Raw genomic sequence first — 15,626 nt, forward strand, 5'->3', positions numbered from 1 at the left:
AACTCTAATTTAATTAAAATGTAACTTTGTAGAGCCAAACATTCTCCAGACATTACCCTCTGCTTTTACTCTCCATAGGAGAAAGCAAATGGAGAGACACTGGTGGTCCTCTGAATCTGTTCTTCAACCTATGCATTCCTTTGAAGTTCTACTTTTCGGTGATGAAAAAGGGAGAGAATTTATTTGGAAAAACTAAAATATTCAAATGAATATTGTGTGCAGTCAAGAGGATAATTTTCTAAACCACAGTGAATATGTATCTGTAAGCATGTTCATGTGAGTGTTCATATTCATTTTGCATTAAATTAAGTAACTAAATATGTATTGGAATGAGCAGATGAAATTAAACAAAATAAACACATATTGTGCAGAAGTATCCTTCTGCAGAAGTATCCATGCTGTCTCCTTTAAATCTTCACTGTATCAACTGGTTACTGAGTTACCAACTCTGCCTCAGAGTTCAGAGCAAGATCAGACTATTTTACAACTAATAACCACAGATGCCAATGAGCACTATTTTACGCTGAAAGTTCATTGTTTCTTAACCTGTTGATCACAGTCTCTGACATAATAGCTGATATATTCCAAAGTCAAAAATTACTTTTCAGATTTAAAAATTTCCAGAGCTTTAATTCACACTTTTTTCTTAGGTATTTTTCAGTACAGTAGGGAATTTAAAAATATAAAAAAGATCAATGTACAAAACACAAGATATATTTACAGTAGAACTTGTATCATCCTGATTTAGTTCACAGTAAATCTTTTTCAGTGGATCTGACAAACAACCCATTCTCTGGAAGCTTGATCATTCACCTCCAGAATCAGCAGCTACCCTCTGATAAAGAGAGTAAATTTTGCATCCAAATTTTGATAATGAATTATGAAGTTTGTCTTTGAATTAGATTTATCAAATATGAAGTCTCCGTAACTGTTTAGATATAACAATGTTCAGACAATCATAAGCCCATTTAGTTCACGTAGCTAGATGCCTTAACATTAGCTTTCTGTCACAGATTTTCCTTAGTTTTATTAAAGTCTTCTTTGTAAGTTCCATGGTTTCATCCCACTTGTTTTTCTCAGGGCTTGTGTATGTCACCAAGTTCTCAGTGTACTGCAAGACTGACTTCAAAAACCTACAGGAAATAACATTAGCGAAAAACTCTTTTAAGAATTTAAAAAAAAAAAAAAAAAATAGAGAGAGAGAGAGAGAAGAATATTGCAATGCCTGACTTAAAGCTGCAAACATCCTCAAGTTTCCAAATCTCCCTCAGGAGGATTGGATGATCAATACAATAATGTTTGCTCCAGTTTTGGAGAACGACTCCCTCCTTCTCACAGTGAGATGGGAAGATCTTCAGAACTGCAATTCTACCACCACAGAAAGAATACAAGGACCAAACGTGTGACAGTTTTCCCCAAACGGTTTCCTTTGCTTTCTTGGTCAAATATTTCACAATGTATGTGATATCCAACCAGCTGTTAATTAAGTCAGGAACATACTGAATGCAACTTTCATGTATAAATATTTCTTATCTACACTTCAACAAAGTTATTTTAGTTCCTGGATGAACATTGTCCAAGGTAAAATTATAACTATAATAATAAAAATTCTCTATAGTACAGATCACAAAGGAATTCTGGGGCAATTCTTATTTTCATAAAGTAAATTTATATACTCACTTTAGATACTGCTGATAATCAAAAGGATTCTTCTTACAAACTGAATGAACACTGACTAGTTCCAGAGTAATCAACAGTAAGATGAGCAGCAACACTGAAGACAAAAAATTAATGCTAGAAATAAAATAAAAATACTTAAATAAACAAACTAAAACCAAATTAAAAAGAAACCATTAATATTAAAAAAAAAATTACTAAGATTTCTGCACCCAAACTCAATTGCTGGATATTGCAAAGTTGGTGGGAAAAACAGACTATGAAATGTCCTTCAGCAAAAAGCAGTGCAAATCCCAGAAAAGTAAAGAGACTATAAACTGAAAACAAGGGGGGGAAAGAAGGCAAATATCTAAGATTCCAAAGAAAAACCCGCAGGCTCCCATTAATCCATAGATAATAAATTACAATTCAACTGAATCACAAACCACAAATCACTGTATCATCAGTTGTCAGATTAAGCTATGTTTCTTAAATAATATGGGTAACATTTTCAGGAACATAACCTTGCCAGTAACACAATACTTATAAAACTCTGGAGCCCCTAAGATTAGGAAAAAAAATAATCGAATATTAAAATCTCTTCTATCTATAAAGAGATTGACTCAGGTGTAATGATAAAAAGCAGTAAACTAAAGTAGATAAAATCTTCAAATCAATTAAACCTGTTGCAGTCAGATAAAACCTGAATGGCATTTATATACTGAAATAGGAAAAGCCAGAAACTAAAAAAAATTACAATCTAACATTCAAGTAATACTTAATTGGAAAGCTTGTAATTTACAGTGACATAATCTAGCAATGCCCCTTAAATTACTCTCCAATTTGAGATTTTCTTGTTATTTCATTATCGCTACTTAATAGAAATCTCATTGACACTTGACTCTGAAATGGTTAACAAGAACACTGTTGACTTTAAACTCCCAAGTGAACCCACTGAAAGGCAGCAACAGCAGCGTGCAGCCATTCTCCCATAAACCTAACCACTGAGTAAAGCAAAACCAGCAGCCGACCTGTTCAGCATCCGTCGATAGTTGTGCCTTTGGCGAGAACGCAGAGTCTTGTTAACCCACTGCGTGTACCTCAGCTCAGCGCCCGCAATAACTTGCTGGGACACTTGATGGCACTGCGCGCTTATTCTGCGGAGTACCGCCACTACTTCCAGCACAGGTCGTGGGGAATACAGCGTGCAAATGTGTGTATCACAAAGCTCCACCAGCAGCCTCCAAAACAGGAAGGGATTTCTAACATCAGTCTTTTGTTTGCTGGATTTAACATAAGATACATTTCATATTAAGTGCGGTTTGACTCATAATGCTTTAATTTAGAAAACCTGGGAACAAACTGCTCTTACCTCATGAGTGAAAAAACGCAAGGATCTATGAAGCAGGAGTAGTGATTGTGTGTTCTATCACTTTATTGAATATAAATGCAAAACTAATTATGATGAATATGTTTCCTATTTCAGATCAAAGAAACACAACCACAATAAACAAAACTGCCTGGCTGAAATGATACACTAAACACATCAAATCACAGCAGGGCTGTGGTTGAAGCCTTCCACCATAGCTCAACTCACAATTAATTAACATGCACCAAACTCATTGAAACAAATGCTATTAATTAGTATTCCCATTAGTGTGTGGTCTTTCTCCTGGGCAGAACAAGAAGCAGACTTAACATCGCGTAAAATGCAGGTGGTGAGGCCATTTTTTTAATCAACACCACACCAGATCATGCTTTGTTAAAGCACACAAATATCTTCCTGCTGTCATATCTGCTACACCAATGCGTCACACATCACTTTAAACACTCTGTTCTTATAGAAGTGTTTCTTAATCTCCCACATGCTCAGTTTATCCCTGAGATAGCAAAACATTAACAACTTGAAGTGATAAAGGCAGAAAACTCTAAGAATAAGATTTAACACATCAACAATTAAGCTTCTTTCTTCTAAATGATAAATTTGCATGTTGGTGGGTAGGAAGCAGAAAACTCACATAAATAAAGCAAGAGGTAGAATCCTCTTTGCTCTATGCTGCCCATGCCCAATGGGTTTGATTAGGAATGTTTTGTTCCAACATATTCATTCAGTTGTGGGACTCTTAAGGCTGCTCTAAGAGAGGCAATTAAAAGTCAAATTATTTTGATCATTATTCCAAGTCAGACATAACTGGAACTAACATACCTCCAAGTCTGACACCAAGCATAATAAGATATTTTCTCTTTTTGAATCTTGATATTAAAGCACAAAGAGTAGAATTACATAGTAATGTATTGCCATTTTGAATGCCACACATAGCTGTGACACCAAGTACATTAAAATAAATTTCTGATGCAGTTTTAGCACAAACCAGACTAAAACCAACCTAATCTAGTAAGTACACAAATATTAAAAAAATATTTTGCTTTTGTGGTCTGAAAAAAAAAAAAAAGAATAAGTTTTCCAGGCTAATTTCCAAGGAAGGAAATTAGCTCTACTGTAATTCCAAAATGTACCATGTCTCATCCTTACTTTGAAGATGATGTTCAGCTGCAACCCTGCAATTTTCAGATTAAATCAGCAGCAACACTAGAAAATTGCATACAACATTTCAAGCATTTCTCTGCAAACAGGGAAGGATAACTCAGGTTTGAGAGCTCTTACACTGGGCTGCAAGTAGAAGCTGACAGCGGGAACCAGGAGAGCATCAAACTCACCTCTCTGTTAGGACACTATTGATAAGATCATCTGAACTGCAGCAATTCTTGGGCACATAATGCTGCAACTGAGATATAATTTCAGATATCATCAAAATTAAAGTATCAGCTTCAGCATTTCCTTCCAACCTTAAAAACAAGAGAGTCTAAAATAAGATTTCAGATTATAAAATTGTTTAGCAATCATTAATACTTAAATGGCACAGGTCAAGATGCGTATTTTTTTTTGGATAGCAGTGTATTCAGTGTCCACTCTTACACTCTAATATAGGTTTTTTCCTCTACTTAACAAGCATGATTTTCTTTCTCCAACTAAAGCAACTTTTTCTCAGTGTCAGCAATCTTCAGAACCCCTCTTAATCCTGCATTCATAAAAAGCCTACAGTATACTGATTATATGATAACACATTAAATTTTCTTCTCTCAGTTCTAAACAAGTACAAGATCCTCCAGTGATATTATTAATTACTTCCTCCTTTTCAAATAAGAATTAAATGCTACATTCTTTTTCTAACTAATACTTCATATAAAGTTTCCCAGTGGTTACCAAGTCCTTTCCAGAATAAGGAATTATTTGCTGTTTTATATCTGATGATCTTATGCAGCACATACATACCCTTTAATCTTCTGTACTTGTTCCTCAGGCACTGTTGGCAATTCAGCCCATAAACGGATGCTCTTCATACATTCCAGCACCTCAAAAGCATGTAATGAAAAATGTTTTGTAAAGTATAGACTTTGACATGCTTTTCTTAGTGGCTCATTTAAAAAAAAAAAAAAAAAAAAAGCAACAGGCAGTAAGCTATTTGTTCACTAGTCATAATTGTGTAAGCCAACCTCATTTGTTAAGATTTAGGTTAATGCAAAAAGTCTGGATGTACACTTCCATGCTAAAACATTATCTGAACGAACTAATTTACTATTCTATGGGATTTTTAATATAAAAATAACTAAGATGACTTTTGTAACATACTGTTTGAATGCTGTTGAAAAGTAAAAGAACTAAGTATGTCTATTGCAATCCCAAATCAATAGAGAAACATCTTCAAGCAGTTCATTAAACTGATTGGCAGAGAACTATCATGCCATTGGAAAGCAAATTTTGCTACCATGACAGAATCTTAATCAGCTGGTTGTCACACAGTAAAAAATTTAGAAATAGCCTAATCCAAGATTCCTGGAGACAGGACCTAGCAGTGTTCCTGACATAAAATGCATAAGGAGATTAAGAAAACTACAGAAAAGCAAACTCTCATTTAATGATCTAAAACACAAATATGGTATCAATTGCATTAACAGGAGTGTGCATAATTATATCTCATTCTAGCAAAAATATGTAAGATTTGAACTTTTTTTAAAGACAACCGAAGCATGAAGAAAAGAATTAGATAATTTTGTGGATTCACAATTCTAAGGACCACAGTGCTTTCACAGATGGAAGCACCTACCTGTTTCTTGAGTCGGGAAATTGGATGAAATCGAGATCGGTAGCAACTTGCAGAGTCAATCAGTGGTTTAATGACCATGTGTTCCTGATGTACAAGATCACTAACATTACACAACAGTTTCTCTAGGCTGTCCTAATCATGTGCAGACCTAGACTTATACTTCATTTTATGCATGCCACCTATAGCAATAAACAATTGCTGTCAATAAACACTACCAAATGTCTAAGGGCTGGAAGAAGTAATCAGGATAGTGAGTGGTTAAAGCTTAATTTCACATATTTTAACTACGAAACCTGACAGCAGCTGACAGAAAAGCAACCAAGTATTCTCTTCATGCAGCAGCCTGCAATGCATCTTCAGAAACTAAAAAAGAGCTGCAACTAATAAATGGAAGGTTTATCTCACAGGTTGCTGTGTGATATTGAAAGAGGTAACTCCAAATATAAACAGGAAACTGGGGAGAGCAAACACAATAATTGATAATGTTGAGAAACATAGTGCTAGGAAAAAAGTGTTTACAAATTCATAGTGTAAGTATAGATACAAGTAACATCTCCATTAGCATGGCACTCTTATTTGCAGTGTCTTGGAAAAAGAAAATCTTGCATACCTCAGTGGGTGAGCTACAGATGTTCTACATACCTTTCAGATAATTCTGCAGATAAACAGGCTAGTTCATCAATACAATTTGACAAAATTAAGTGGAATCATTATCATTTATGGGTCAACCTTGTGAATAAGGACTGGTTAAGCAAACAAATTAGGTACAATAAGAAAGGGTAGCATTTTGGAAAACTTTCTGTGCTTATTTCAACAGAAAACTCTGCAAAAACATACTTTCACAATTTTTTACTTGGAGGAATATTTCATTTGCACAAAAAGCAGTTGTCAAGAACGACTCAGTCATAAAACTCTATCTAAAATCATACTTGGTATCCAAAATAACTGAAAAAAATCTTCTGAGAGTAAAATAGTGGTCCCTACCTTAAGAGAAAACATATCCTCATCTGAGAATCTGCAGAGAATAGTAATTGCAAATCCAACTATCTGGTTAGCTACTTCTCTGGGAAATGTTTCTAGATTGATCTCTCCATGGCTTAAACGATCTCTTATACGTGGGCCCTCCTGGTGGTTCAAGAAATCCCAAAGGAAGTCCTGTGGAAATACACACCACCTATACAGAATTCTATTCTATGTGTATTTACAGAGAATTGAATATATTCAGTGTATAGAATATCTCTGAAAGACAAGTATGTGACCAGGTTTATGTTTCAGATATTCTGAAGAAAAAACAGTCCAAATTATACTTATAGCACACATTCTATACCGTGACAGCTAAAAACAGATTTCCTTTAGTTTTGTGTCCCAGGACCTTCACAGCCCCATTGCCTCTAGCAACAGGACAGTAACCTCATATCTCCCCTACACTCTCAAAAGACCTCTAAACTCAGCACCCCTAGTTTTCCTATTCACAATCTGTTTGGGTAGTCAGATGCAGAATATCCTCTGGTAGGTCTGAGCCACATTTTTGTGCTATCTGCTCAGACAGTGTAAGGCATATCCCACAAGCAATCAGAAATAAGTTTTGAAATTTCATATTTCATATTGAAATTTCATATTCAGCTGAACTTCAGAAGTCGAAAGACAAAAATCTCTGAGACACTTATATTTCAGAAAGAAAGCTAGTTTCATATCCTAATGCCACATAATTTGTCAGATATGACTTTGTATCCTTCACAATAAAAAAGGCTAACAAGCTTCTAAGGTTCTAAGGTTCTAAACTGCTGGACACAACCTATATGAAATAACGGAGTATTAGGCATATCATAAAGATTATTACTAAGTGAAACAAACAAACAAAACACAACAGCAACAAAACCCCAGAAAACTTTCAAAATACTTGCCATGGCAGGCTCCTCAAGAACTACAGGTAGCTGGTTGACTTCTTCATTATCCAAATGCTTTGCTAGCATCTAGAAAAAAAAGTAATTTGAATAGAAACTTATTAAATTATTGAAGACCATATAATCAAAGAAGAAACAAGATATAAAGCAGTTTTCCTAATCTGATGTGATTACTCCTCCCACTCTAGAATCAAGATGCCTAATTATTACTGACAAACAATTTGAAACAGTCAAATCAACCTGTAAAACTCAGGCTTTTTGCTGGTAATATTTATTTGTATTTATTTTGAATAAGTGAACCTAGGGAAAACAGCAGTGTTTGTTTCTCTGGAGTGATGAATTTCAAGATAAAATTATTTAGAAAGAAATAGTTTGTTCATTACAATTTGTGTTAATTTTGATGTTTTCCAGAACGTTCCAACTTTGAAGTGTTTACTGTCCGTCATCTTTTATTTGGAAAAAAAGTTAGAAATAATGCCATATTCAACAAAAGAAAGTGTATTCTTAACTCTAGTAATGGGAAACACATGATTTAAATTCTGACACTGATATATATTTAAAAAAAATCACAGTACCTCATCAAAAGTGGTGTAGAGAGCAGAAGACTAGAACAAAACAAAAATAATATTATTTGGTTTTCAAAAAAATCAATTAACTAGGCATGTATATAAAACTTTAATTTATTGATTTGCATGAGATACCAGAGGTGCACGAATAGCAAAGAAGTCCCCTTACAAATGAAAAAAAGGGACTTGGGGATTTTGTGCTGAGCTTTTTAAAACAAATAAATCATGTCCTGCTTTTCCCCCTAAATGACTGTTTCTCAACACTAACCTTCCACTATTTTTTTCAGTTCTTTTTAGAAGCAGACATTTAAAAAAAATAAAGGCATTCATGATTTTCAACTGGAGATCTGTAAATAATGCTCCAAAATTGATTGAAATTTTGTGGGGTGAATCTTCAAATGGCTGTAGACACTACCCTTCTAGAATAACTATTTTGTAAATATTGCAAGCACTAAATGATAACTGACTTTGGACAAAAGTTTACCTCTGCTGTTAGCAATCGATTTGGACATTTATTAGATGTAGTGAAGAGCAATCTAAGTCCAACTTCCAGCTGAGGAAGTAACAGAATCACACTGTCAGCATACCTGAAAAAGTAAAAGATATCCAAAGGGTGTTTTTCTTCCTGATAAATATAAACCATTTCAGAGTTACAGTTTCAGGCCAAACAACCCTGACAAAGTTCCTTTGTAATGCACTTCACAAACAAACAATAAATGATTACAGGTGCCAAACAGAAACTGACCGATGAATTCAAGCCCAGAGACATGAATAACTCACAAAAAGCTGGAGCATGGGAGAGGAGAACAAAACAATACACCTTCTTCCAAAATTCAAAATATGTGTGATTTAACATACGAAGATTTATTTCCACTTGCTTTTGAAATCTCTCCTTTTTTGCTACATCTCCTATAGCTCTTTCTGGGCTTCAAAATATAGTTTATAATCTTAGTTGGCACAAAACAAAGCCATAACTCAACAAACTTTCCAAGAGATCACCATAACAAAGCATAACTATATGCTGTGAAGTAATTTAGTACAAAGTCTTGAAATCTGCAAATGCAGACATAAAAATATAGAATATGTTCTTTTTAGATTCTATTAAAAAATAATTTAAAAAAATCTTACCTGCTTTGCTTGAAAGCTGTCAAAGCAGAGATCCAAAATGGTAACATCATTTTTAATACAAAACTGGACAGTTTCACAAGTTCTTCAGCTATGGAAAGTATTTCATTATTAAGATCTGCAAGTTAAAAAATCAACACTGAAAAATTACACATAATCTACACTTCAATAATGAATTTTAAATATTTCATTGAAAATACGATATTATTTCAACATCTGTAAAGGGATATTTATCCAATTTATTTAAAATATGGCCACAAAAGCAGCCGTATTTAAGATCAGAAATTAAATATGTCAGATTGCATTTGTGGTGATAATATAAAATTATAGAGTAAAACCAGTTTAAAAAGTCATGTCTGTTTTTTATTGAAAGGCTACATAGTAACTGGACCCAGCTTCTGATGAGTCATTCTCTACCCACTTAATATGCTTTAAAAAAGTATAATATAAATGAATCATTTCTATTCAGCCAGAATCAGTACAGTAGTTATGAACACTTGAATATGAGCACATTGCTGCTATTTTATCAATTTTCTGTGTTGAAAAGATAGCATAATGAATTAACACTTCACACTTCAATGCTACCATATAATGAAACCCACACTTATAAATTCACATTATAAATGTCTTATCCAAGAGTAAGCTTAAAATGGTAAATGTAACTTGATTGCAGTAGGTGTTTTTTCAAAGCCAATCAACAGCTATAGGATTTATACTACATAATTATTGGAATGTTATCAGCTTGATTTGGTTCCCAAAAGCCCTGTCTCAATTTCTTGGACAGGTGTTCTACTGATTATATAGCACAAATTGACCACGATCACCACTGACACCAAGATTCCCTACATGCTGTTATTGCTTTAAAATAGCAGGAATAAACCAAATAAGGTCTGTGCTCAGGGAGAAGATTTTAATCCGACACTTGAAATCCCTCCCTGAGAAAAGCATTAATGTAGAGAAGATATGTCACCGCCTTTTACTCTGTTTCAACACTACCTTCCCTATAAGACTCAGGCCACTCCTGCTGGGACCCTTGCAGCTGGGACCCATTGATTCTGAAAAAAGTTAGATTTCATAAAGGCAAACTAGACGACCATTACAAGAAAGTAACTCTCATGATCAAAATAATGTAGCGTACAGTTGAATTCTTTTAGAAGCAGCCATATTTCATGTTTCAATGAGTTATAGTTATTTGAGAATGCAGTTGTTTTTTACTAAATAGTCAGTGAACTGTCTACATATCAAGAAGTTGCCCTATAAGCACGATTGGTTCATCTAATGATGGTGTATACAGGTACGTCAGTTAAGATTCAATCCTGAACTCTGGAAAATGCATTATTTTCAACAGCACTTTTGGACAAGGAAACAAAAGCAAATACAGGATAACAAAAAATTGTCTAGTTGTTAAACACTTGCCTGGAAATGCATCAAACTCCTCTAAGCTAATGAAGATCACTGAAGGTCGATGTACTAACACACCTTCAGTTTGCAGAAGATAAGTATGTAACAACTGACCCAATCCTGCAGTTAAAAAAAGCAGCATAGCACAGTATCTAGGGAGAATACCACAATATATTAGAAAAGCTCATACAAAGAAACCTTTTGCAAAGAACCAACATTTGTGAGTTAGGAACAAAGGGATTTCATCGCTTTTTTAAAAAACACCCAGAACGTACATTCCCCACCTAAGTAGGGGCACTTAATAATTAATTGCATTCACAAACATAAAAAAATAAATAAATAGTAGAATCAGAAAAAAAGCATCACTGTATTCTACATTGGCTGCTGTTGCTCCTCCTACCCCATTCCTCTGTCTTTTGTTCCAAGTTACTCCTCACTGCTCTCACTTAAAAAAAAAAAAAAAAGTTAAACTTTCTTATTTTCCCTAATAGTACAAAACCTGCTGGACCTAATACTGGCCATCTTTGTAATGGCTGAACTATTCTATGGAAATACATTTCTAAAAGAAGCAGAAAGGGATTTTTTTTTTTTTCCATAAGAGAAGTGAGTTTTATTAATCACTTTCGAAGAACTCACAAGTCTGATTGTTAAGAAAAGGGGTGGCTTTTTCCTGGTAACTTACTTGGCAGGAATTTCTTGTGGTGACGCAAACCCATGCCACAAAACATTACGAAGGTTCAAACCATGTGGAGATCCAATGAATACCCTCAGTACATTCATCTAATCAATAAAAAAGTAATTACTGCATGAAGAAATATATTATTTTTTGCCTTTTTAACCCTTCTTACTTTTATTACCTTTCCCTGGCAGAAAAGTTCAGAAGTTACTGAGAAACTATGATGTCTACAGTCAAGATGACTGGCCACCACTTGTCGCAGTAACAGAAACTCATTATTTGCAATTCCCTGTATTCTCTGACGAAGAATCTTTCATCTTATTCGTACAGGATATAGAATATAATACGGGAAGAATTAAACTAGTTATTAGACATCCCAGACAGTTATGACAGGCAAACAAATGAGATCAAGTTTAGCTCTTACTTCTTGTAGCATTAATCCAGTGTAATTTAATGCAAATTAACACAAGGTACATTTGGTAGGAAGAAAATCAGCTCAGTAGTTATTCCTTATTTCAAAACTATGTACTTACTACAGCTTGTCCAAAGACATCTGCAAGCTGCTCAGATGCAAGCAAGTCTCTTAGAAGGAAAGGACAATCGTTACCCTTAAGTAAATATACCTATTAAGAAAAAAGAGCAGAAAAGATAATAAATAATTTAGTATAGTTCTTTGTATTTCAAACACATTCTTTGACTGTTTTACCCAATAAGCATTTTCATTATTGTAAAAACACTAATCAAACAAAATCCACCAAATCCTTTAAAAGACTTTAAATTCTGTAATTTCATGACAAATTAAAATTTTGACAACGTATCAGGAAAGAGTGGATATTTTACTTGATCTGACCACAGTTTTCACAGGGTCAGTATATATACTGCTTTTCTCTTCCAAAATATGCCACAAAAACCAGTAAGGCACAATAAGAACACATAATTAAGGGAATAAGCTCTACCAAGGACAATATATTTTGTTCTTACAATACAAATTTAAAGGGTCTGTCATTATGAAAGGGAGGAGACCTGTGGTTCTTCTTCTGATTCTTTAAACTAGCTTTTATTCTGCTTGGACAATCTTAACATCTCAAGTTTCAGCTGCTATCACACATTCCATTCTTAGTATTCTCCCTTACATTTTTTTCCAATCTTTGGTGATTTGCTTTACTGCAAAATTTAACTCGCCCCACACTTGGGCAAACTGGTTTGTATGTTAGCCCATCGCTCTTTCTCTGACATTTCCTTCTCCAGAGCTCCTCATAGGTATTGAACAATTTGATATTTTAATTTACATGGCTGTAAAACAGCCCAGCAGCAAAAACTGTTTAAGTAGCTGTTTCTCCCTTCTCCCTAGGAGAGAAGTTACCCAGCAGCCTGTTTTTCCAGCTGCATGCCACCCCTAACAAGTTGATAAACTATCAAATCTTCTGTGGCAGCTATGCTGCCCCACTTCAGGTAAATAAATCAAACTGATAAAGACCTACTATACGTACACTGATAAACCCAACTCTTCTCTTTCCCAATTAAATTGGTGAGTAACAGCACTCACACAAGCAACTCTACAAGCACTGGTGAAGGAGCCCCACATATGTTTCCATTAGCGTAACAGGACCCAGGAAAGAACCAAACTGTCCAACTCAAAATGCATGTGGGCTATTAGTGTATTTCTATAGTACAGCGTAATATCACTTTTTTTCAATGTACAATCAAATCCAAGATCTCATTCCCATCTTATAAAGCCAAATCTGTGATAGACTCCCCACGCTGGTACTTACGTCACCCAGGGCTCGCTCCAAGCACGATGTTAGTTTCATTAAGCCAAGAGCAACTTCTGTAGCTTGTGTGTATTGTAAAACATCAAACACTTCAAGAAACACCTGCATCATAGGGAGGAGGAAGAATGTTGTGTTCAATATTCAGACATTAAGATCACATTGCCAAAAGCACAGAGAAACTTAAATATGATAGCTGCTATGCAAATGTAGAAAGAAAACTATGTCAAAGAAATGAAAGTGTAGATGCCTGGAGAGAAATTTCCCTAGAGTACCTCTTGATATCTAGTATTTTACATCTTTAAATAACTTTACAAGGTAAAACTCGGTATTAGCACAGATTATTAGAAAAACAAAATCTTGTTTTAGAAGATGTTAGAACAGGCCCAAAGCTCCTCACATTGTCTAATACAAAGACTAATTACAAAATTAGAAAAATTACAAGCAACCATCTATCAGAGAAGAACAATTAGTTACAAATTCTAAGTGTTTTGGTTCATGGTTATCTCATCTGTGTTTTCACATTAAACTTCCACAAAGGGTGCAGGTGCCAAAATACAAACCCTTAACAGAAATTTCCATACCTCTGTGCAGTTTGTCCAGTGGAGCCATGATTCATACTGAACTACAAATTCCTCCTTGGTCAGAGATTTGAAGTACAAATTAACAGATTCACATACAGGTCCTAACGATCGTATGCTTTTGATATAATCCACACTTTGATCTTAAATTGAAAAACAGGAGGTGATTAGGGTACCAACCTTCCCGAAGGTCTAATATTTTCAAACTTACTAGGAATAAAAGCTAGTAAGTTTGTAGTAATAAACCTGCTACAGTTTGTGTACATATTTAGCACAATTTTATTCTGACTATTTTAGCACTACCAATGCAATACAATTTACTGTCCAAAACACCACACAGAAAAGGTATTGAAAAGTAAAACTGCAAGGCAAAAGCAGGTAAGATAAAGCACCTTCCTCGAATAGAACAAAAAAATAAACCAAAAATTCTATCCCAACAAAAACTTAGCACAAGAAAAAATGGAAGTGAATAGGATTATTTTGTTCTGCTTTTTTTGAAATGTGAAAAACCTACTAGAACTTCTATACAAATTTCATATATCAAGCTGGAATCTAGTGCAGGCTCAGTGGGAGTCAAACTGCACCACTTACGGCCTTTAAAGAGGGCAGATTGATGTGGTACCTTACAGAGTGGTATCACTGCTTCTCCTTCATGGGACACTTTTAATAGGAAAATAAATTCTTCTGCTTTACTGAAAGACATTTTACCACCTCTGGAAATTAATAACAGAGCTTGCATGATGCTATCTGGAAAATTAAAATTCAATTAATTCATCAGGTCAAAAATAGTTTGTTTTGGTTAAAAAACAACTACAAACTATTCCACATAGAAGGGAAACAAGACCCTACTTCAGTACAACCTCAACATAAACAGAAGCAACAGTAGCAATATTGACGGCCCCAGGCTTTTAAATTTATTGCAAAAGGAATACAAAGAACACAGAACAAGGCATTTATGTGGCTGGAGAGAAGCAGAACTGAACCCTTTATGTTACAGGCACATTAAGCTGGGACCAAGATGAAGGCAAAGTAGGAGCTACTTGGGTAGCACAGATTACACAAAGCTTAGGAGCCAGCAAAAGCCAAATCCCAACTGCAGATGAAAAATTTAAAGCTCTTTGTAGATACTCTACACACTCAAATCTGCAGCAGAGCTAATGCTGTACTGTAACAGACTGTCACAACTCCGCTAGGATTGCTATGAACTGTACCGAAGTTCTGCATCAACTACTATAGCAGGTAAACACTAACCTGATTCAAGGTAAGACACATGTTCTGTAACAGCCTGCCAACATACTTCCCCATTTCCAGATAAAATATTATTAATATCGTAGGTGTCTGTCTTCTCAAATCCAAGTTTGCAAATGGCATAATGCACAGGTGGAGAAAGACAAGTAGTAACCGAGTCTGGCAACACCATCTGGAACAAACACACACACACACAGACAGAATGAATCCTTGTACCAAGAAAGCACACAGGAACAAAAAAAATTATTAAAACATATCTGTAAGCACAGCTACATGGACAGTAATACAGCATCTGTAAACAAACTGTTTGGGTTTGCAATGCAGGTTTCATCCGCGCACCCAAAGAAAGAAACTCTCAACCAGAAGCACCTTTGTAAAACTGCGGGAAAGCATTGCTCTTTCAGGTCAAGAGGTCAAGGAGCTCAGGAGGGTGTATTTTAGAATTCTTATTTCAGAATGGTTATAGCTACTGAAACCATGACAAGACTGACTGAAGCAAAATATCCCAATTTATATATAAATGTTCTGCCTAAT

The 15,626-nt window shown here is 34.9% G+C and overlaps 1 protein-coding gene across 1 annotated transcript; it reads right to left on the reverse strand.

Annotated features, from left to right (window-relative positions):
• Positions 1–609: 609 nt before the first annotated feature.
• Positions 610–15,329, reverse strand: ERMARD (ER membrane associated RNA degradation). Its single transcript, XM_066315796.1, has 17 exons — positions 15,096–15,329; positions 13,848–13,987; positions 13,267–13,368; positions 12,028–12,117; positions 11,501–11,598; positions 10,834–10,970; positions 9,421–9,535; positions 8,777–8,879; positions 8,302–8,331; positions 7,727–7,795; positions 6,807–6,977; positions 5,823–5,906; positions 4,991–5,070; positions 4,375–4,503; positions 2,688–2,897; positions 1,681–1,794; positions 610–1,133 (listed from the first exon to the last, which is right to left on the reverse strand). The coding sequence occupies exons 1-17, from the start codon at positions 15,262–15,264 to the stop codon at positions 974–976; spliced, it is 2,001 nt and encodes a 666-aa protein (XP_066171893.1). The 5' UTR covers positions 15,265–15,329; the 3' UTR covers positions 610–973.
• Between the last annotated feature and the right edge of the window lie 297 nt (positions 15,330–15,626).

This window comes from Sylvia atricapilla, chromosome 3 (genome assembly GCF_009819655.1).
Source record: "Sylvia atricapilla isolate bSylAtr1 chromosome 3, bSylAtr1.pri, whole genome shotgun sequence".
Taxonomy (NCBI): domain Eukaryota; kingdom Metazoa; phylum Chordata; class Aves; order Passeriformes; family Sylviidae; genus Sylvia; species Sylvia atricapilla.